The sequence below is a fragment of the Neomonachus schauinslandi genome, chromosome 1, assembly GCF_002201575.2.
Source record: "Neomonachus schauinslandi chromosome 1, ASM220157v2, whole genome shotgun sequence".
Taxonomy (NCBI): Eukaryota; Metazoa; Chordata; class Mammalia; order Carnivora; family Phocidae; genus Neomonachus; species Neomonachus schauinslandi.
In genome coordinates this window covers 40650068-40674506 of record NC_058403.1, presented here as the reverse complement: position 1 = coordinate 40674506, position 24439 = coordinate 40650068, and the positions used below count along the sequence as shown (strand labels likewise).

Genomic DNA, 24439 nt, shown 5'->3' with positions numbered 1-24439 from the left:
AGAAAAAACTTTCTGTAAAGCAAACCTACACATATGCCAACTTTACCGACATTTAAAAGGAATTTTTAATTGGGAGATTTCTATTACTATTGATAATATTTTTCCAACTCACTCCCATAGGAAACATGCTTAAGTGTGAAGGCTAATATTCTCAAATCTGAACAATTTTCTATCATGTCCTAACCCTGCATGCCGCTGTGGGAGACACATGAAAGACTGTAAATTGACAATCCATCTGGATTTTGATGGGGATACATTAAATTTTTTGGATGAAAATAAATTTTTAATTTTTTATTTGATAAAAATGAAATGTTAAGGGAATTTTAATACTGAGTTGAAGAAAAAGTTGGCAACATGACAGTTTGGTTCTGTCTGTATTTTTATCCTCTGTGGAAAAAATAGCTCAATAGCTAATTTCCTCCCTCTCGTGATCATTTATAAAGAGGAGGGCAGCTGAAAATGGACAGCTTTTCAACCTTCTTTCCATTAAACTAAACTCAACTATTTCAATTTTCCCTACCTCAAGTATTTGATTAACAAATTAAAAACTAAAATTACAGAGTTTATAATTTACATTTATATATAATGGTTTAGTTTTAACTAAAGCTCAGAGGTTATCTTTAAAAAAAGTAAAAAAGAAACAAAAATTAGATATTATTTTAAAAATCACTAATTTTGTTTCCTCCAAGGAATACCTAGAAAACTACACAATATAAATAGAACATTGTATAAATTATTCTCTTCGGGGGCATTTGTATAAATAATTTTCTATGACTCTAAGTTACTCATCTGAAAAAAGGTTTATTTTAATAATTGAAAATTTCTTGGTTTTGTTTTCTTTCCCAGGAATTTGAGGAATTACAGATACAGATACACAAGCCAGATTCCAAAATTTACACGATATTCTTGGATTGTTTTAGCATGGCCCTCATGGGTGAAATAGCTTTTGTCACTAGCCAGCATTACATAGAACACTGGACCCTTCAGATAAGTCACTGAATTAGCGAACAAAATTGATAGGAATCCCATTAAATCAGGTGTGAGACAATTTTATAAGAAAAATGAAGTCATACTTAGAAGACAATAAAATATTAAACCGTCTACAGGCAAACGGGCACACGCACGCGCACACACACACACGCACGCGCACACACATCCCGCAGCTTGTATTTCTACAGTAGCTGTAGCAAAGAATCTAATGTCGACTCTTGGTCCCATGAACAGCAATACTCCTTTATTTATGGGTTTGTGGGTATGAAGAATCAAACCCCAGGACATTTATTCAGAATATTTATGAACTGTGCCTAATAGTAAAATGCAGAATTTTTTTTTCTCAGTTCAAACTGGTTTGTATTTTTAAACTCAATACTATAGCCAGACTCAACAAGAGTTTAGAGAAAATTAGTATAAACAAACTGAAATGGAACAGGACGTGCAGATTAGGGATTAGAGTGACCCCAACTGAGTTTTTCTGTTTATTACTTGGATCAAAGTACAATGAAGACAAAGAATGGCCTAATTTTTAATGCCAGTGACCTCAGAATAACCAGCCCTGCAAAGACTCATTTTTCCACTTCCAGGATTTCTCTGGGGAATTCAAATAAAAATTGGTTCCTTTCCTCCTCGGAGAGGACATCTGGAGAGTTTATCAATGGATAGGAATTTGTCTCTCACTGTGAAGAGCCTGTGATGTCTCTTCATGTGCACCAAGGGAATGTGCACTTTTTGAGCAGATGCAGACATTGGCTAATTTTTCTAGACCCAGCCCCAGACTTGGGTCTGAAGGGGAAATTTATAGGCTGGGTGATGTGCTCCGTGAGCTCACACTTTTACTAGACAAATTAGATAGGTTTCAATCCATGCAGCTGTAAACGATGTCCTGCCGAGTTCCACCTGATCTTTTACAGCTTTTCATAAATCAGTACCTACTGGCCGCAGATCGCAGTCATTAAAAAGAAATCATGGAAATTACATGTTTGCTCAGGGGAAGCAAAAAAATAACTTTCCTCCCCCTTCTCTCTCCCTCCTTCTATTTAGGCTCGTGAATTATTCTTTTAGGGATTTTCATACCGTTGCATTAAAGAGGTATACATATATTTTCTTCCCATCAACTCCCTATTTTATCTGCAAATGGTTTCGTACTAATTAGCACCTGATATCGGGGACCAAATGTCAGTAAACAACTGCAGTCCCAAGAATGTCTTCTCATAATGAGGTTATTTCATTATTGCATTAGCATTCCAAATCACTAGGATTGAATGTTAAGTTATCCTTTTAGAATATAAAAAGACTCCTTTTGGTATACAAACAGCTTTATTTTTCATGTATTAAAAATAATGATTAAGACACATTTCCTGAATAAGTAAGTAGATCCCAACTACGTTTAGAAGTAAATGTCAATAACATGGAGACGTACACTATATCACTATAATTATCTACATTTTGTTGTTCTGAATAGTTTCAGGGAATATATGTACTCAAGAATAGTTTCTTAAAGGCAGAATATTAACTATATCTTTATCATTGTCAGAAACTAGTAATCTAATTTTCCAATGTCTTTTATGATTAATTATTAAATTTTTTATTTGAAATAGTGTATTTTCACCATATTTCAGGGGGGGAAATCTTGTATTTGCCATTTTTTTACATGTGGATTATTACAATCTTGATTGTTTTATCACTAACATTAAAAATTCCAAATAAGATTAAGAAAATTTAATTTGTCATCAGAAACTAAAAATAATTTTGAGTATATAGAGTTCCGAACAGGAAAGTAGTATGTAAATGACACATTAAGGAGAAATAAAGTCATTGTGTTTATTTTAGTTATCTCTAGGCCTTAAGGATAAGAATCTTAGCAGTTACAGCTATTACATCTGGCTTAATTCCTCCCAGCGGCAAAATTACCTACTTTGATTTTTAAGATTAAAAAAAGAAATCATCTGGGTCTTTGGCACACTTGCTTCCCTCTAAAAGGTTCTGCATCATATTTGATCAGTGAGGGAAGTCACCCTGTCAGTTTCAGAATTGGAGGTCAAAGTCACGTTGATAAATAGATTGTGTTTTGGTTGTTAGACTTCTTAAAGGATGTGGTATTTGTCAAAACAGTTATTCTCAAAAATAATTATGTTTTCTTGGAAATCAGAAGCATTTTATTTACACTAATTTAGTGCCAGTAACAGGAAAACATTACTAGTATTGCTTATGTTTGCTCCTATTTATCCTGCAAGTTAATAAAAATAAATCCCTTCAAAGTTAGTGGTCAATGCAATGGAACAATATATTTTAATCATTTCAATAAATTAACTGAGTGTAATTGGATCTGCAGAACCTCATTCTAAATTACAATTAAAGGAGTGTTTGGGTGGCTCAGGTGGTTAAGCAACAGATCAGATCATGATCTCAGGGTTTTGAGATGAAGCCCCATGTTGGGCTTCATGCTCAGTAGGGAGTCTGCTGGAGAATTTCTCCCTCTCCCACTGCCCCTCCCGCCCACTCACATGCCCTCTCTCTCTAAAACAAATAAATCTTTTAAAAAAATTACAATTCAATATGTTGTTTAAGACCTGATGCCATGAATTGGTTACCTTCACTTTAGAACCTCATTCTAAATACATGGAATGTATTATTTAATACTTTATGCCAAAAATTTGTACTCCATAAATTAAAATATTATTGAAGAATCCAACTGCCTGAAGTATAAAAATTATGTAAATTTAAAGAAAAAAATAACTTATCTAAATCATTTTATATAAATATCCAAAAATTAAAAAGGGCATCTTACTGCCTAAATAGAAATGAATTAATTCATCTCTCATTTTCCTCTATTGTTTTCTTTATTTTTAATTTAGCTACATTCATAAAAATAAGTTAATTTATTTAAATCCAGGAGCTATATTTTATATATAATATAAAACCAATTGAATACTTATATAGTATAAAATATGTATCATAAAAGATATTTAAATTATACAAAATTAATTCTTCAAAATAGTCTCTTTTAAAAAATGATTTTTTAAAATTTTCTTAGAGTGGAGGCAGGGAGGGAGAGGGAGAGAGATTCCCAAGCAGGCTCCACACCCACGCGGAGCTCGATCTCACCACCCAGAGATCATGACTTGAGCTGAAATCAAGAGTCAGATGCTTAACCAACTGAGCCACCAGGCTAAAATGAATTTTGCTTAATTCTCCTATCTGTATAACGAAATTATATGTTAGGAAGTAGGAGAAACTTTATCATTGTAAGACCATTTTCTATTTATTTTTATAGAAATATCTTTTTTCTCTTTTTTAAAAAATATTTATTTATTTATTAGAGAGAGCGAGAGCGCGCACAAGCAGGGGGAGCATCAGGCAGAGGGAGAGAGCAGGCTGCCTCTGCCTGATGTGGGGCTCTGTGATCCCAGGACCCTGGGATCAGGACCTGAGCGGAACGCAGACACTTACCTGACTGAGCTACCCAGGCGCCCCATGGAAGTATTTTCTATCAAGAACTTCTTTAAGAAAGATTTCCTCAATTCTTTTTTTTTTTTTAAGATTTTATTTATTTGAGAGAGAGAGAGAAAGAGCACGAGGGGGGGTTGCAGAGGGAGAGGGGCAGGGAGAGAAGCAGACTCATGTATCTCATGTATCACTCTAAAAGAATCAAAATAGTTCTCTAAAAGGACACAATGTTATTACCCTTGCTTAACTGAATGGCTTTTTTCTCTCAGTTGTCTTCGCCCCCACCCCCACCCCACTAATTAGCAGCTTTTGATAACAGTTCATTCTATACACTTTTGGAAAATTCCCTGAGCTGTGGATTCAGTAATGGTCTAAGTCACATTTGTAATTCTGTGCCTTGTTTCTACCAGCCACTTCGTATCCTTCTGCGCTGTGATTTGTACTGTTCCCCAAAGCTGTAAAGAGACCGTTTTCTTTCTCTCTGGGTAGTTTATGCAGTGGGTTAATGTTCTGAGATATTTATGAATGTTTCATACTTTTTTTTTTTTCTTTTAGGACTGCCAACCACTGACATTAATTGGCTCTACAATCCCCTTAAGATGGGCCTGAAATCCCCATGAACTACTATCACACCCTGTTACATAGGAGGGAAGCATTCACCCATTTCAATTAACTTCTTAGCTCTTGTAGACATTTTGGTTCTGGACTGAGTGACTGAGGCATTTAGAGGCTTCAGAGGGACCCCCAGACACCAAGGCAGGCCAGAAGTAGCATGGAGAAGCTCAAAAGTTCAGTCTGACAGATTGGGAGGAGGGATGGCCCAGTGTCAACCTCTGTGAACCAATACCCTCCACTATCCATAAAGTCTCCTTTTTTTTTTTTTTCTTCAATTAACAGGTTTATTGAGATATAATTTACATACTATAAAATCCATTCATTTAAACTCTACAATTCAGTGGTTTGGGAATGTTTACAGAGTTGTCTGATCATCATCCTAATCTAACTTTTGAAGATGTTCATCACCCAAAAAGAAATCTCACACTAGTTATCAGTTGCTCTACATTTCCCTGTTTGGCCAGTTAAGTTTTTACATGGTGCAAAAGCAATTGAATAGAGAATGGATAATCTTTGCAACAAATGGTGTTGGAGCAATCAGACATTCATATGAAATAAAAATGAAAAATGAGTTTTGACCTAAGCCTCACATCTTTTTTTTTTTTTTACTTATTTTATTTTTATTCTTATGTTAATCCCCATACATTACATCATTAGTTTTAGATGAAGTGTTCCATGATTCATTGTTTGTGCATAACACCCAGTGCTCCATGCAGAACGTGCCCTCCTCAATACCCACCACCAGGCTAACCCATCCTCCCACCCCCCTCCCCTCTAGAACCCTGTTTGTTTTTCAGAGTCCATCATCTCTCATGGTTCGTCTACCCCTCCGATTCCCCCCTTCATTCTTCCCCTCCTGCTATCTTCTTCTTCTTCTTTTTTTTTTCTTAACATATATTGCATTATTTGTTTCAGAGGTACAGATCTGAGATTCAACAGTCTTGCACAATTCACAGCGCTTACCAGAGCACATACCCTCCCCAGTGTCTATCACCCAGCCACCCCATCCTTCCCCCCCCACCCCCCACTCCAGCAACCCTCAGTTTGTTTCCTGAGATTAAGAATTCCTCATATCAGTGAGGTCATATGATACATGTCTTTCTCTGTTTGACTTATTTCACTCAACATAACATCCTCCAGTTCCATCCACGTCGTTGCAAATGGCAAGATCTCATTCCTTTTGATGGCTGCATAATATTCCATTGTATATATAGACCACATCTTCTTTATCATAAAGTCTCCTGATAATCCATGGGACATATGAGCTTTAATTCGAAATTATAATTTTAGAAAAATAAAAAGAGATACATTTGAGATAAAAACAAGCATTACCGGGGCGCTTGTGTGGCTCAACTGATTAAGCATCTGACTCTTGACTTCAGCTCAGGTTATGACCTCGGGGACCTGAGATCAAGCCCCATGTCGGGCTCTGTGCACAGCATGGAGTCTGCTTGTCCCTCTCCCTTTGCTCCTCCCCTGGCTCATTCTCACATTCTCCCTTTCTCTCTCAAATAAATAAAATCTTAAACAAACCAACAAGCCCAGCCTTATTGGATTGAGATTTGTACCCCTAAGCAAGTTACTGACCGTGAGGTTTTTTCATTATCTTTACAGAGAGAAGACTTTATGTTGATTGCCCAGTTTTACTCTTCCCCAGTTTGAGATGTGAACGTCTAGTTTCTTGTGGGACTCGGTGTCATTGTTCCAAAATGCTCATCTGTCTCACAGACCTGTTCTTCCTTATGCCCTTCCTATGCAGTCAGTGAGAGCACTGTTCTCATAGTCCTCCATGTTCCAAACCTGGAAGGACTCTCTGATACTTCCTCTGTCACTCTGCACACCTCATTGGCCACCGTGTCCTATAACACTTCAGTAAAACTTTCTGAATTCATACCTTTTCTTTTTGTTTCTTCTGCTCTTCCCTAGAGGAAGCCCTTTCTTAGACAACTGAAATCACCTCCCAACTCCTTATTTTGAACCTCTTTACCTTCAGCTCTTCTTAGGACTAGCTGCCAGAGAACTATTCTATAGGCACCCCACCACATGTCACTTAAGTATCTTCCATGGTTCCTCTTTTCCTCATGGACAAAAGTCCAGATTTCCAATGATGCCATGAAATCTTCCATTATCTCATGAAATGAGCTATCATCCTTGCCTTTTTTTATCCTATATTCCAGCAGAATTGTATGATGCAAAAAAATCTGGAAGTATCTTAAGTTTTTGTGTATCTTGTTTCTTTGCACAATGTTCCCCTAGCCTGGTATGATCTTATCTGCCTAATGATATTTCATCCAGCATTCAAAAGTTACTTCTTCTCTACAGCTAATCACCACAGGGCCTAGTAGAATGGCTGGCACCAAGTAACTGCTAACTGAACATCTGTGGTTTCATGTCGATGTACTGTCTAAACTTCAAATTCATGTATGTCTCCTCCAATTACACTACTTTCAGGAAAATAAATCAATTACTGGAAGACAAACACAACATAAAATTTAATATAACTTCCCTTCTCTTCTCACCACCTCTTGCAATATCTAAGTTTTTAGTTGGCACACCTTGACCATCTGCTTATATATCTTCCCACTTTCAGCAGCAATATTCACAAAGACACTCTTAGTGGCAGATTCTCTGGGAATGACTCTGTTATGAATCATCAACTCTAATGAAGGTTGAAAAGTGAAATGATGCATCATAGAAGGATTTCTATAATGTATATGAAATAAATTTTGCCATGAAACTAACTAGACTCAGGCTGACTCTGGAAAACATCATCTCCATAGGAATGATAGAATAATGTTATTTTTCCTAATGGACTTTATAGGCATAATTCTGTATATTAATCTAAATAAGTCATTCAGAAACTTGAATCCTTGGTGCCATCCACAAACTCAGATTGGGATAATCTCCGTGTGCTTGGAGGAGGATGTTTTTGGAGTTGAGTTGACAGAGAGAGAGACATGAAATTTTGCTTAGGAGAAAGTTTTAAGCTTTTAGTATTATGACTAATGTCTGCAGAAATCTATATAATGAATAGAATAAAAACTAGAATTCTTTTTAAATCATGTATCTATTGAAATGGACATTTATTATTTTAGAAAATGTATATTCATGTACTTAATCGATAGTCATTTAGTTACCAGTACCAACCTGGTACTGGTAATACAAGAGAAACATGGCATCTGATCTCATAGGGCTTAGAGTTTATCAGAGTAATGGATACTTAAAAAGAACACACACAGGGCGCCTGGGTGGCTCAGTTGGTTAAGCGACTGCCTTCGGCTCAGGTCATGATCCTGGAGTCCCTGGATCGAGTCCCGCATCGGGCTCCCTGCTCGGCAAGGAGTCTGCTTCTCCCTCTGACCCTCCCCCCTCTCATGTACTCGCGCTCTCTCATTTTCTCTCTAATAAATAAATAAAATCTTTAAAAAAAAAAAGAACACACACATAAGAATTAAAATTGTGTTGGCACTCTGTAAAAAAATAATGGTGTGGACTATTAAATGACGTTGCCAGAGAATGCCTCAATTAATACAAGATGCTGAAGGAGGATGAAGGAAAAGGATGCTTCCTGAAGGAACTTGAACTTGGCCACTGAGACTAGAATATTAAGTGAAAGTGGCACAGATTGAAAGCTTGAAATGCCCCTCTCCTCACTCTTGCCCCTCCCTCCACAAAGCAGCCATGTAAATCAAATCATGTCACTTCTCTGCTTTAAATGCCTTAATGGATTCCTCATGCATTTCAAAAAAATTCCCAAGTCCTTACATGGTCTGGGTAGCCTCAATTGCTCTGGCTTCTGTTTGCCTTCTCAGACTCATGAGAGACTCTTCCTTCCCCTACTGCTCTTCAGTTATGTTGTCCTTCTGCTACTTTCTAGAACCCTCCAAACTCACTTACAGTTTTTTTTTTCCTATGCCAAGAATACATTTTGGGGGTGGGGGTGGGGCTCTTTAAACAGCTGGGTTTTTTTTCTTTCTTTAGGTTTCGGCTCAAATACCTCCACAGAGGGCTCTTGCCCACCACCCTTTGATTATCCGTCACAATGATCTATTTACTTCCTTCCTATAATCTGTACTTGTCTGTTGTTTATTGTACATTTTCTATAATGTAAGCCCTAAAATGGTAGGAACCATATTTGTCCTCTTCACTGTTCTCCAGAGTCTATACATGCCTAGCACATAGGAGACTAGCTTGTAATAAATAGTTATTGAAAAATGAAGGAAGTAATATGTGAATAAAAGCAATGACATTGCAGCAGAAGGGCTATTTAAACCACCAGCAAGAGTCTAGATTTTTTTTCTGAGTACAATGGGAACTCAAAGTCGGTTATAAAAAGATGACTGAAATTATATCACATATATTTTGATGAGAAAATTCTGAAGGCTACATGCAAAGATGCTGGAGCAGGCAAGAGTGAAAGCAGGGGAACAAGCTAGGAGGTTCTTGCAGGGTCTCGGCCAGAGGGGGAGAGAGTCATGGAAGAGAGTGTTTGCAGGGCAGGGGGAGAAGGACAGAACTTGCTGACCTAGTGATCTTCTAGATCAAAGTGTGAAGGGCCAGAAAGAGGTGCCAAGATTTGCTCTAATCCTGTTTGGGCAAATGAAGAGGTGCCTGTGTATTAAATTAAATTAGGAAGGCAGTGGAAGGGTGAAGCTGCCAGGAGAAAATAAAAACATAAATTTTTAGAATATTAAGTTTGAGGAGACTGTGAGACTCTGATTTGAGAAGTTTGGCCATGAAGGCTTGTGGATAAAGAAGGAAGAATTTGGCAGAGATGTGAGGCCGGCAGAAGTAATGTTGGCAAACAGTATCTCCTAAATTCCCTGTATGATAAAAATCACCTGAAGTTTTTTATCAAACATCCAAATTCCATTCCCCTTTCCTAGAGATGCTGAGTCAGTAGTTGGGCTAGACCAGGATAGCTGTCTCTTTAATTAGTTCACCTGTGATTTTTCTCACCAGGAAAATTTAAGAAAAAAAATGTAATTTAACATATTTCTATGGCAGTGGTTCTGCCTTCCAAAAGTGCCCCGATATGCAAGGGAGGAGGGTGGGAGAGAGAGGGGAGAGGGAGAGAAAGGAAGGATTTGCCTCTGACAAGTAGAGGGACATTTAATCTAGTCCTCTCTTATAATTAGAGGAAAAAATAGGCAAAATGGGTAGGTGCAGGCACCAGTAACTTTTTGTTTTGCTGTTAGAATTTCCCATCTGAGGGCTTGTATTTTCTCAATGAAGTATGTGGCAAGGGCATCACTGGAAAATTGAAGGGGGGAGAGAATGAGTTAGTAAGTGATGATAAAGGATGAAATAAGCATTATTAAAATGGGAAAGCAAATTTTCTAAAGGAAAAAAAATACTTTCTTGACATTGTTGCATGGCAACTTGAGGTTGTTACTAATCAATGTATATTGACGCAATCCACCTAGTTGTGTGTTTTAATGGCAATAAGTAAACATATACAATTTCTAAGACTTCTATATTTAAGTGAATTAAGATATATGGCACCTCTTAGAAAAATATTTTCCCTAAAATTACATGTTTTGTGACAAAATACATAGAATTTATTCAAGTATTAAGGATTTATATTAGGAGAAATGATATTTGATTTCAATAAGAATGGAAAAGTGAATTTAAGAAGTATGTTAAAATTTGGATACTAGGATATATCCTGATATACTATGATCTGATATTAATACCATTTCCCCACACAGAATTGGAGTTAAATATCCCTTGAGCATATTACCTGAGTTAGTTTTTATTTGGATAATACCATCCTATGGAAATGATTTGAATGTCTTTTTTATGATATGGAAAGAATTGAAAGATATTTATTTTTTGTTATTGTTTTTCCCCATGATTGCTATTGAGTAAAGATCAAAAGAAATGGCTTCAGGGTACAAAATGAGCACCCTATGGCCCAGAGAAGGACAGGTTATTTACACTGTTAGTTGTTATCCCATCAGGTAGATTTCCAAAAGAGTCTGTTCAGTTTCTCTCTGCGAAGATTCGAACAAGAGATTCATTCTTACAGGATAAGTTATGAGTAGTTTTTTCTACAAAGGATATATCATCAAGTTCAATCTTAGTGACCCCTAAATGTTATTTTCAACAAATAACCTACAATTTTAGATGCTGATATTAAGACGTTGGCTCAGATTCCTCTTACTCATTTTATCCAAATATAGTGCAAAACCTGGATCATGTAGTCTCAATATAATTGTTCCTCTTAATGTTAAAAATCATATATGCTATGATAAAGTGCAACTGGAAATGCTCTATCAATTTGAAAGTCATAATTCTCGGTGAAAGACAGCAAAAAAGAAACAAACTCCTTCCAATAAGACATTATATTATACCTTTTACACCCTTCTACATGAGTCACAGTAAATCATCACTATGTAGCATTTATACATCCCACTTAATACTGTGGATTTATATGCACACTAAGTATAGTTCTTTTACTAAAACCATGTAACTGTCCTATAAGAGCACATATCATCAGAATGGAAAAGAACTGTTTTGCTCTTCTGTGTACAATGAGAATATAAATCTTTAAACATGACAGTTGGCTTTGCCTTTAGCTTCTCTGAGAAGTACTAAATATATTAACACTTTTTTTTCCTTCTCATGGCCCCTGACAAAATTCATCTCTCATTCCCCATTTCTTCAATTGCACTTTTTAGATACACTTTAATTTACGTTCTTCAAAATCATTAAGAAAACTCAGTGATTCTCAGCTAGGAGGAATATGAGTAAAATCTAATGGATGTCGTGCATTCGGGATTGCATTATAACTTTGATGTACTGACGTTTGTCTTTTGTCAGGTGGACACTGACATTATTTTATTCTCAGTTTTGTTCTCTACAGTGTCTAACAAAGTGATTGGCACACAACATGGGTTCAACAAATGTTTGTTTAGTTACACGGTATGGGGGGGGATTGCATTCTGCTGGCCAGTGCAATGTTTTAGAAGCATTATTATTTTTGAAGCTTTATTTTAAATGAGGAAAGAATTAGGACTTCACTAGAATTCACCAGCACTCTAGGAGATTTCTTATTTTTTCCTTTAAAAAATTTTTGTTTAAATAGTGGAGAGTGAAAAGAAGCTATGTGTCTGGCGTTCCTATTTCCCGAAGACTTAAACACAAGCCTGAATGTAGACTCACTCCTGGTCAAGTTGGAAGTTAAAAATATCTCCGAATTTCATCATTACGATTAAACAACATAAGAATTTCTCTCGAAAGTTTTTTTGTTTTGTTTTGTTTTGTTTTAAGGAAGAAAATAAAGACACTTTTCTCCAGTCCTCAGGAATACGAGTTTCAGAGAATGCAGTTAGGGGAGTGGGAGAAGAAAATTAACACAATGGAGATAGAAAATGCATTAATTTCTGAGTGAGAGCAGAATGCAAAATCCAAGTGTCACCTTGCTGCGGCACTGGTGATGATCTTCAGGCTGCCTGGGTTCCGGATAAGCTTGTCCAGAATGCTGACAATCTGCTCAAACTTGGGTCTGTTGTTTCTGTCTTTCTGCCAGCAATCCAGCATCAGCTGATACAATGCAGCTGGGCAGTCCATGGGGGGCGGCAGCCGATAGCCTTCATCCACAGCTTTAATCACCTGTGTGAGAAGCAGTTTCCAGGGACTTCAGAACTGAAACTCCTTTTATTCTCCGTGGGAAGGGTACACCAATATGAATATTTTAAAGTTAAGTGGAAAAGTTCTCATTTTCAGTTACTTAAAAGGATGACAGCTTATCAAATAAATAAGTGATTATTCTTGCCCAGAAATGTTATATAAAGGAAGATCTAGAGAGAGAGAGAGAGAGAGTGAATTTGGGAAAGAAGCATTTGTAAAGCTCCTTTTCAGATGAAAAGCAGAAGAAACATTCTGTGATATAGGAGATTCAATGAGTTATAAAGAAATTATTATTTGGTAATACAGATTTATATGGAATATTGTTCATATGTGAATGAATGCAGAAAAAAGTCAACAGATTTTGTTATACTTCATTGAAACGGTATCTTCCAAATCATAGTTAAGTTCCTTAGGTAAAATCCTATGTGCAGAACAATGAAGTAACTATTAGTTCATTTGTACTTTTAAATCACATAAAACAGTGATTTTTCAAACTTGCTGTGTATCAGAATAATCTGGAGGACTTAATATATAGATTGCTCTCCTCTGATTCCATAAGTCTAGTGGAAGGCCTGAGAATTTGCATTACTGCAAATTCCCAGGCCCTGCTAAGGCTGCTGGTCCAGAGCCCAGACTTTGAGATCCTCTAATACAGAGAAAATTTGGAAAATAGAGATGTGGAAAAGTGAGTCTGATTTTCTCAGCACTATTATAAAAATAGCTGGATTGGAAAAGTACAGAAAGGTTTTAAATGCAAATACAGTAAAAGCAGTTTTATATGTAGTGAGTAGCAAATGACTAAAAGCATCTCAGCTTTCCATCTCATGTATCTTTGAGATCATGCTCAAAGTCTTTGGCTAAGCATAAAGACAAGTCTCTGAGTGCCTGATCCCATGTCAACAGCATCCTTTTACTAGGCATTTGCAAGACATGACTTCTAAAAACAAAAATTCTTTTCAAAAATCATATCACAGTTACAATAGAAAGTTTAACATTATTTTTCTATCCAGATACTTCAATTCATATGACTAAATTCACATGCAAGTTTAATACATTAAGAGAAACAACACACTAGAGATCAGTTGCTTTGTCTGACGTTGGGAAATACTGGGTTTAAATAAACAAAATGTTGGCATAGATGCATTAATTAAATCTACAAAGGATGGCAGACATGTGGCTTATTAGTGTTACATAGAAACAATTTTGCAGTAAAAATACTTCAAACAGTCCCCCATATCTATTGACTATCTTTTCGATTACTTATTTCATTACATTCTTGTTACAAATGTCTTCATTTTCTCTCATTTCTAAACCCCTGCTTCAGGGAAACATGTAAAGCTGTAAGAGCAACTCAATTAATATCCTTGCAAGACTTGGAAACTATTTCATTTCTTCTAAGGATTCTATTTCAGTGTCACAAACTGGGAGCCACCTGGTTTCATTATGCTCCACTTCCTTGCACAGCTTGATCTCTTAATCTGAAACCATAATTCATTGACTACAAATACTTACATCCTGATTGGACATCTCCCAGTATGGTCTCTCTCCATAGGACATCACCTCCCAGAGAACAATCCCATAACTCCATACGTCGCTGGCTGACGTGAACTTGCGGTAAGCAATAGCTTCTGGTGATGTCCATCGGATTGGGATCTTCCCTCCCTTTAAATATAAAATCATGTACATATATGATCAGTGCATGAAGCATATAACACATATTATAATATGAAACCTGACTGAATTTGTCAGAGTCCTTCTGAAATGGATTATGGGTTTCTGCTGAAATATCTGGATATTCTATTTTAATACCAAGCAGAAGTGAGTAGCATACCATGTACTGAAGGGTTCACTTACAATTAATTTGATGAAAGGAAAATATTTAAAAATCGTTTAAATACTGCTGGTTTGTATCAACTATGGCACATTAATTACTCATCTGCAAAAAAAAAAAGACCTAAAATAGATGTGCTATATGGTATATTAGAATTGAATGAGGTATCCAAGTCAACCTTTATTGATTGAACATAGATTTATGCTTGACCAAGCAATCTTAGTTCAGAATGCAAGTTAATATTTGTAAAGAACTTATACCAAAAAAACCCTCATACCACTCCTTGATACATAAGTTCTCCTTGGTATTTGTTAACTAAATAAATTCAAAGTAAAATTATACCTTTAAAACACTCTCTTTGATACATTGATCAATCACCTTGATTAGTTTACTCAGTGCTTCACTCCATTGTCAATCACTGAAGTACCTGCCATGTGCTAGGTAGGCACCACAGGAACTAAATAGATAGAATAACTACATTCCTAGAACTTAGAGTGTAGAGAATATTGTTTCTCTGAGTTAGGGAAATATAAAGGTATAACTCCCATGGAATTTGCTCTCAGTTTAATAAATACATTTAATAAAAATGTGTCGAGTAGCATCCATATGGGAAGTATTAGCCTAGTCACTCTGAGTGAGACAAATATAAATAACACACTAGCCCTTCTGTTTGGAAAATCTCAGGCAAAGAGGAATAATAATTAGTTGTTTTGAATAATGAAATGCAGAAAGAAGTATCTAGTACTTTGCTTCCCAAACTTTACTATCTATATGAATCATCTGGAACTTGCTCCCATTAAAATGGAAGCCCTGACTCAGTAGTTGCTGAGTGTAGCCATGGTCTGCTCTCCTCAAAAGCTCCAGGTGATGCTGGTCATGCTGGTCATGGACCTGCCAGTGAGTAGGAAGGCAGCAGAAACGGCTGTGATGCAGAACATGGGGCTGAGAGTCTCACTAGAGAGACTGAGGAGGTCACATATGAATTGAGCCCGAAAAGATATACAGATTTTTGATATAAGGAAAAAAAAGGCTAAATATTGCAAAGAATTCACATCATCCAAATCATAAAGCCTATTCATCAAAACGTGTTCCACTGACTCTGCACCGCACAGCACTTCACTGGTTTCAAAGTAATGCTCAAGTGGGGCGACATATCGCTTTGGAGAAATGGATCTTAGGAGGTGAAGTTATTAGACCTCATTACACCTGAGCTTCTTCATCTGTGTAAAGTAATAGTTCTGGTTCATAGCAGAGCTGTGGCACTAAATGACAAATTTTAATAAAACCTTTAGCATAGTTCCTGGCACACAGTAAAGACTCCAGAAACATTAGCTTAACACTCGCATACTCGGAGGGAAGTGTCATATATCAAACAAAGCACAGAGGAGAAAAATGTATGTTTTCGAAGAAGTTTCCGGTGTGACTATGCTACAGAGTATGTGGAGGAATATAATGGAAAAGGATGGGAAAAGGTCAAATTGAGGTTTAGCCATAGGTAGACTGAGCCAACTTAATCCTGCAGAGGACACTGGTATCTGTGATTGGAAATATCTCCCTAAACTTGATGCTTCTCTTTGGTTTTCACATAAGTGAACTGCTCAGAGAGAATAATGCCACAGGTCTTTGAAGGAGGTGGGGCTAACACTGGGGTTTGATGAGTGCCTGAAACTGTAGTGAAGTGAGCACAGAGAGGGTGACTGAGCACAGCCCTCTTGAGAAGCTCCAGCTGAAGGGTAGTTGACGCTTTATATTGGTGAAGTAAAATAAGCCAGGCTGGGGAGATGGGAGTGAAACTAAGGACAGCCTCCAGAGATCCTGGGGGACACCACAGTGCACAGTGTGCACCACAGAAGTGGGATGATTTACAACCAGAAAAACAGAACGGAAAATTTTTATAGTCAAGTAGAGGAGAGGGCATAAGGTCTTTGAAGCTCCCCTTGCTTTTCTCCCTCACTCACTCATTCACTCTCTTCTTCACAGTTTGCATTATCTTCAACATTTTAAAGGGTCCTTTCGTATTTAAATTTGGAGGGTCCACTATACATTGGCTAATTGAATTTAAATTTTAAAAAAAGCTAAAATAAAATAAATAAATTTGGAGAGTCCAAGGGTGCCTGGGTAGCTCAATTGGTTAAGCTTCCAACTTTTTTTTTTTAAAGATTTTATTTATTTACTTGAGAGAGAGAGAGCATGCACAAGCAGGGAGAGCAGCAGGCAGAGGGAGAAGCGGGCTCCCTGCAGAACTCTATCCCAGGACCCTGGGATCATGACCTGAGCCGAAGGCAGATGCTTAACCAACCGAGCCACCCAGGCATCCCAAAGCTTCCAACTTTTGATTTAGTAAAAGGCAAAAGATTTATACGATCTGAAGAGAAACCAGAGTATCCAACTTGATTTAGGCTCGGGTCATGATCTCAGAGTCCTGAGATCAAGCTCCGCGTCGGGCTCCACACTAGGTGTGGAGACTACTTAAGATTCTCTCTCTCCCTCTGCTCCTCCCCCTCTTGCTCTCACTCGTGCTCTCTCAAATAAATAAATAAATAAAAAATAAATTTGGAGGGTCTAATATTGCCATTTTCTCTGACAATACATTCAATCCTAAAAATAACTAATAAAATTTTACAATTCCCAAATTAACTTATTTGCACTTGGGTTTAAGGATTCAAGATATCAAATATCCTTAATTTCGACAAAAACAGAATTATACATGTGACATGTAACAAAATCTATTCAGGATGCCAAATGAAATCATTAGGCACATTTTCTCTTTCTTAAAAAGCTCTGAGAATTAACAGAAGTCAAACAAAGCTATATTCATAGAGCAAAGGAAAGACAATGTTCTGCAGTATCCTAGTTATATGTCTTATCTCTGCTGCAGAGATAAGACACTTTGCCATTTGCTTTCCTTTGCCCAGAGCCAAATTACTAAAAGTATAAAAAATGCACTAAAGGGGCGCCTGGGTGGCTCAGATGGTTAAGCATCTGCCTTCGGCTCAGGTCATGATCTCAGGGTTCTGGGATTGAGTCCCACATTGAAGCAAGGAGCCTGCTTCTCCCTCTGCCTGCCACTCCCCCTGCTTTTACTCTCCCCCCCGCCTCTGGCAAATAAATAAATAAAATCTTTTAAAAAATGCACTAAAAAAAGGAAGTCCTTTCCTTGATGAAAACTTTGTATCTATTTAGAAATATAAGGCACAGATATACATCATCTTGCCAAGGTCCTTAATTTACATCAAAATATGAACCTAGACAAAACATTAGGTTGATGATTGTCAGGAACAAGACACCTATTTGTTGTGTTTGACCTCAACCAGGATGAAAATGGAACACGCTAAAGTTGTTTCATTTTACGCACTTCATCGCTATTTTCCACAGAGGAGAGCATTGACAATATTTTAATAAAATTTCTGAAAACAGTGAAATAATGAAAAGTGATCCCTTTAGGAAAATCAGGGCCACACCTGTGTTTAAGCTTAGAAGGAGAATCCTTTCCTGTGCTGTTCTGGACACAGACATAAATGCTATCGGAGGGATCTCTGCTGGGAGCCCATCTTTTCAATTGGGGCTTTGCTCTACACCATCCCTGAACTTGACTGGGACTAGTGTAATGTGTTCTCTAAGCTAGCACATGGTTACAGATTTAAGCAAATTATTTTCAGAAATTTTCCAATTGAGTGCTATCTAGTTACTTTCACTGGGGACATTGTATTTAAACGTTGTTTGAAACCCACACGAAAAGGAAATGTGTTTGGAAAAATATTTGGCAAATTATGTCTCAGTCATTAAGCGTCTGCCTTCGGCTCAGGTCATGATCCAGGGTCCTGGGATCGAGTTCTGCATCAGGCTCCTTGCTTAGAGGGAAGCCTGCTTCTCCCTCTGCCTGCTGCTCCCCCTGCTTGTGCTCTCTCTCTCTTTCTGTGTCAAATAAGTAAATAAAATCTTTAAAAAAAATTATTTTAAAGAAATCACTTAAATTTTGAATTGTGTTGTCTTGCTAATGTTTTGTAATCGTTATAGTCTGCCGAACTCATAGAAATAGAGACACACAAAGATGACTGGGGATTATGGAATATTTTTGTCATTGGCAATGGTTTTATAATATACATAAATCAACTAATAAAGTGATCATTAACAGTCTGCTCAATAACTATCTTGCCCTTTCTTCTCTTCTAATTCCCTTCAAGTGGTTAACACATTTTATATATTGATACAAAGAATTTATTAAATGAGCATAGGAGGGAAAGCTTATTGTCAACTATAAGGTATTACTCAAATTTAGCAATTGTTGCTATTTCTACTAAAAATAAATCAGACTAAGAAGAATTTTATATATATTTTTCTTTTTCCATTATTGGCAAACAACATGGAGTCACTCTGGCTTTAAATGAAACACAAACAAACAAACAAATAAACACTGTACCCACTTAATTAAGGTGAGATCACAAACTGGCAAAATCATCTCAGAGTTTGAGGAAGGATCAATGTGTATGTTATCACAAATTTTAAATTCAACATTATAGTTTCAAAATCTATATATTCAATACAGGCAAAATGAATGCAAGTAGTAGCTCTTGTCCTATCTGTTGTCATAAATAATTTTTTTGTCACAATTTGTAATAATTTGAAATCCTTAGCCTATGAAAATCTAAATAGGTTATAAACCTGAAGATAATGAGCATAATCCACATGTGCCCATGCTCACTGCAGAGAGCAATTGTCTTATTCAGATATCTTGGCAAATGTGTAGGGTAGCCATTCAACAAGTGCTCATTGACTTGAATTAAATTACCTTTCTCCAAAACACATGCTATTCTTTTTCCTTGGGAGGCTTTTTCCCTGTCTACCTTCTGCAACTAGTAAACTTAGTCGAACATTCTGGTCAAATGCGAAGTCATTGGTGGAACATTTGGGAATATTCTAGGCCAACCTGGTCACTCCCTGTTCAGTGATCCTTCTACCTTTTAATTATCTGGGATAATTAGACTGGGACGTTCACAGTAGTAATTGGCTTGCTTACTTCATTTCTGCATGCCCAGAGTTTAAAAGCTCTCCTGTTTACAACAGCTTGTTTCCCAAAGGTGTGTGGAGAGAGAATATAACCACTTATGTTATGGGCTTAGAGTGGTAGATTTTACTGAAGATACTTGGTAATTTTGAACATTTTTAAAAATACAGCTCATTTTTAGAAAATAATACATTGAACCTAGTTTTTCAGAATATACAAATACTAAGAATGAGCCAATATATAACATAATAATAGCTTTAAAAAATCATACTATTTTCTTATGCCTTCTTTCCCCTCATGCTATTTAACAATGTTGTTATTGCCATAATAGTAATAAATATAAGAATTACTGAACATCAAGTTTTTACAGTATCTATAAAATTATAAAAATATCTCACAAGGTGTTGCATGGATTAAATATTTTAGAGTTTGCAGAATGTTATAAAGATTTTCATTTGACTCCATAAACAAAATGCATCCTATATCAACTGTTTCAATATTGATATTGTAGGTACTTTACTAACCTAAAAATACCACCAATAATTTAATAAATATTGTCTCTGAATATGAATATTACTCCATTCCTTTGTAGGATGAGGTAAGTACAATTTTTAAACATAAAAATTAATTATGCATGGCTAAGACTCATACGTTGACTGAAAATATATGACATATTTACCTGCGAGGTAAGTATGTCTATTTATGAGTTTACTCCAAAGACAATAAAACAAAATCAAAACATCAAAAATAAAGAGGCCATGTTTAAAATTTAGAGCACCGGGGGAAGGAATTAAAATTTTAAGTGTTAGATCAAGAGCACATGAGGATAAAATATTAACAGGAATAAAAGTCATACTATTCAGGGGAGCCGGGGTGGCTCAGTCGGTTAAGCGTCTGCCTTTGTGCTCTCTCTTGCTATCTCTCTCTCTCTCAAATAAATAAATAAAACCTTAAAAAAAAAAAAGTCATACTATTCATTGCATTCTGTTTGTGAAATATCCCCAAGTTCATCGTGCCAGGCCTGGTGGCAGATGGCTAGTCTGTTGCATTTTTTTTTTTTTCCACAAATGGCAATGTAGTCTACATTGCCCCGTGCAACTTATGGTCCAGTATGTATAGGAGAAATTATAAAGTACCTGAGAGGGACATTTGATCTTCATTCCCATTTTTTACACATTATTTACACATGTTGGGTAATTTTAGAACAAGCTCTCTTTACAGTAGCACCATTGACATTTTAAAGCAGATTAACGATTTGTTGTGGGGGCGGTCCTGTGCATCGTAAGATGTTTAGTAGCACCCCTGGCCTTTATCCACTAGATAACATTAGCATCCCTCCATTTGTGACAGCCAAAAATGTCTCCAGACAATGCCAAATATCCCCTAGGAGCAAAATTATCCTTACCTGAAAACTACTGCTTTAGATGGTGTATGACAAGCTTTACTTAGCAAGGGAAAATAATTCAGACGAGCTCCAGGATTTATCTGGGATTTTATGTACACTAAGTGGAATTAACTTTTTCTTTTTTTTCTTTTTTTTCCCCTTACTATTCACATCCTTTCTCTGGATATTTTTATTTCTGTTCTAGTCAAGTAAGATCCTAGTTCCTCAGAGCTAATTTTGATACTGGGTTTTAGTAAATATAACAGTATCCCTTTGAGATGTTTCCCTCTATTTTTAATTTTTTTATGTTTTTATGCTTTTTTATTATTTTATTTTATTTTCTCCTTTATTCTTAACTTTCTTCCTTTCTTTTTTTTCTTTTTTGAAAAGGGGATAACTCCCTATTGCTAATGAAACTTTAATTAAGCACCAATTTCTTTATCAAACAGAAGTATCTATGACCAAAGAGTTTAGTAAGAAACAAGTTTTTTACTCCCAGATCAAACACTATCTATGGCTACAAAAATGTAAATGTCATTGACATAATGAGACACTGGATTACAAGTTCTTGGGGGTCCAATTTGGTTCTGAAATATGGGTGAAAGAAGAACCCCCACATTTTAATAAAGTCTTACTTCAGAGTAAGGCTGTCTGCCTTCAAATTGAGCATCTGTAGATCTGAGACTATCAAAATAAAATCAAATGAATCTATAAGACTCTGACTCACTAAATTTCCTACAAGTCATCCATTGTAGAATTTATTCATACTTCTCCTGATTGATCACAATAATTCCTCTTTTCCCCCTACTCCCCACCCCAATAAATTCAAGCTTCTATTGTTTGACTTCCTTGTTGTTTTTCAGAAATTGCTTTCTCAGTTATATATGTGGGAGGCATTTTGAAATTTTAGATGCTTTTCAATTAACTGCCAAACACATCCTTCAATGGGCTACCCAAAGATTTAGAGTCATCATTTGGCATACTTTCCTGTCACAGTAAAACTATTCAAGTACAACCATTATTAATGAGCTAAAATTTTGAAATCAGTTGACAATTTCAAGATGGTTGATAAAATGCTACTAAGCACTTAGAGTCCTCTAAAGCACAGCTAGTTACTATAAAGATGATTTATGAAGATGTATTCTTTACAATATACAAATACATTGTAAAATGAATGCATTTACTTAAGGTGGTATCTATATCCACATGTAAGCTCTCCAGACATTTATGTATTTGAGAAAAGTCTCCAATTGCCTGGAGCAAGCTCAGAATCACAGCATATGGAGTATGTCTAAAACCTCAATTGCAGAGGGACCTCCATAACAGAATCAGAAGTTAATGCTTGCTCCCTATATTTAAAGTGGCAAACCTAGGATCAGTTCCTCTCAGTTCTGTCTCATCTATGTACAGCTCAGTAATTGGGGCTCAGGGGAATTTATAGTCACTCAATCCATTTGCATTCTTAAGTTTAGCAGAAACCGAGAATCTTGGTTTTTGGTCTAATTTTAGCATACTGTTTAATTTAGCCAAGTTTCTTAACTTCTCTGTGCAGCTATCTTGTCATTCGTCAGCTGAAGATCATGGGGAATATCTCTAATAGCTGTGCTGACCTATGAACCTTAGCTCTTTCAACTTTCAAATTTCTGTCTTAAACCTACTTGCATATCAAGGATGCTGACGTTTTTGATGTTCATTATTTTGGACTCTTAAAGATTATCCTAAGTTTGGATCTACTTACCTATTGGATGTCATATCTGGCTTTACTCCTATAGAATTCTTACAGAAAATTTAAAAGAGAAGAATAAAATGTTGCAAGTAAAGATACTAGAGAGTCTCTGGGCAGAGGCATTACATAATTGCTACACTCAAAGCCAGGATCAGTTGAAGTAGTCCAAAACCTTGTTCGCTTTGTCCAGAAATAGCAGTTGGAGTAAACCTATTCTCAAAAGATCCTGCAATTCAGTTCTCTAAGCTTAATGAATTTAGACAGTTCAAATGAAACATTTGGCTAAAATCCTGAATTTCTTAGGCACTCAACTAAAGTCAGCTCTTTCACTATGCGTTAGGGGGCTCCAAGTCATGATTTCTAAAGAAAGGGAGTATAATTGCTAAACTCTCTGGACATTAAGGCATAATACCTCATATCTGCCCCAATTTTTCTCTAATTATATATACAAATCTCTCCCTGTTGATTTTGTAAATGCTTTGCTGATCCACAGTTCACATTGCCTGCCCGTGAGCTCTGTCAGGTCATACTTAGAGTGACAAAGGACTTTGGAGAGTTTATCTTAGTAAACCCTAAGTAATTGAGTGTTTAACCTGGAGGCAAATATTGGCTTCTCAGGTTAAAAGTGGAACCATAGAGATAAATCATTTGACTCTAGGATTTAGCATCTATCCATTATCAAGGACTAACCTTCATTCACTGTAGACAACAGTAGACAACAAGGTGAAGGGCAAGCCAGGAAGAATCCCAGGGGAAGCATCTGTTCTAATCCTCAGTAGTTCAAATCTAAAAGCCATTGAGAGAATTGTTCCAGCAGATGTTGATTGCCACCAGAGATCAGAGACAGATGATCTCTTAGGTAGCAAAAGCCTATCCCTTGAACTTTTGAAACGTTTCAACATTATGTGAAATGCTTAAGAATTTCTTAAAATACAGGAAAATCTTCACCTGCATTCTAAGTTTCTCTATCGCTGCCCAGGTAATGCAATACAAATAAATAACTTTTCTGTTACTTTCTGTTAGTTTCAAATTAGGTCATTTGATGTATAATGTCTATCTTCAACAAAAACAATGCAAACATTTACAGATAAGGCTGAAGATATTTCAGAGTTTGGTGAGGTTTTTAAATGTTAAACTTTTGTGTTTTATACATACTCAACCCTAATTTTCTTTAATGATTAAAGAATTTCATTTGAAAGTGTGTATTTTTAGCACTCTGAACACAGTTTTCCAAAGAAGCAGTGTTATAGATAAATAAATCAGGAAGATCTATTCAGTATGTAATTGCGACAAAAATGATAGAAATAGAGATATTAGGTTCATTCTAGTAAGTAACTAAAAAAGTGCAAAACTTGAGTAAGCTTGATTTCTTTAATATTGATGATTGGAAAATAAGGAAAGATGAAATGATAGGTTGAGAATCTCCTAAATATCCAAAAAGACAGTTCTGGCTGGACATCACAGCAACAGTTCCCTTACAGGTTTATGTTTAGTAAACAACAGCTTGAACTAGGGGGCAATTCCAGAACAGTGGCCAGCAAATGAAAAAGGAAAGAAGTCACGGGAGTGTATTTGAACCATGACATATGACAGAAATGAGTCAAATTATCAGCCATGCCAGACATCCAGTGGTAAGCCTGACTTAGGACAGGAAGACTGTGGTTCTTCCCAATGCCAAAGGAATCTGGGGCTGGTCAATGGCTTCGGGGCTCTGGGAAAAGCTTCAGGCAATGTGTCATCACATTTTTGAAAATGTGGGATATTCACATGAACTGGAAATAATATCAGAAAGTGATTTTA

General features: G+C 36.4%; 1 protein-coding gene across 2 annotated transcripts in view; it reads right to left on the bottom strand.

Annotated features, from left to right (window-relative positions):
- The window catches only part of EPHA3 (EPH receptor A3), a 359545-nt gene that overhangs the window by 11944 nt on the left and 323162 nt on the right, over nucleotides 1-24439 (bottom strand). For both annotated transcript variants that reach the window (XM_021689408.2, XM_021689410.1), the window contains exons 14-15: nucleotides 14206-14355; nucleotides 12482-12675 (exon numbers count right to left, since the gene is read on the bottom strand). In XM_021689408.2, the coding sequence (XP_021545083.1) occupies nucleotides 12482-12675; nucleotides 14206-14355 (344 nt within the window). The remainder of the gene's footprint in view (nucleotides 1-12481; nucleotides 12676-14205; nucleotides 14356-24439) is intronic.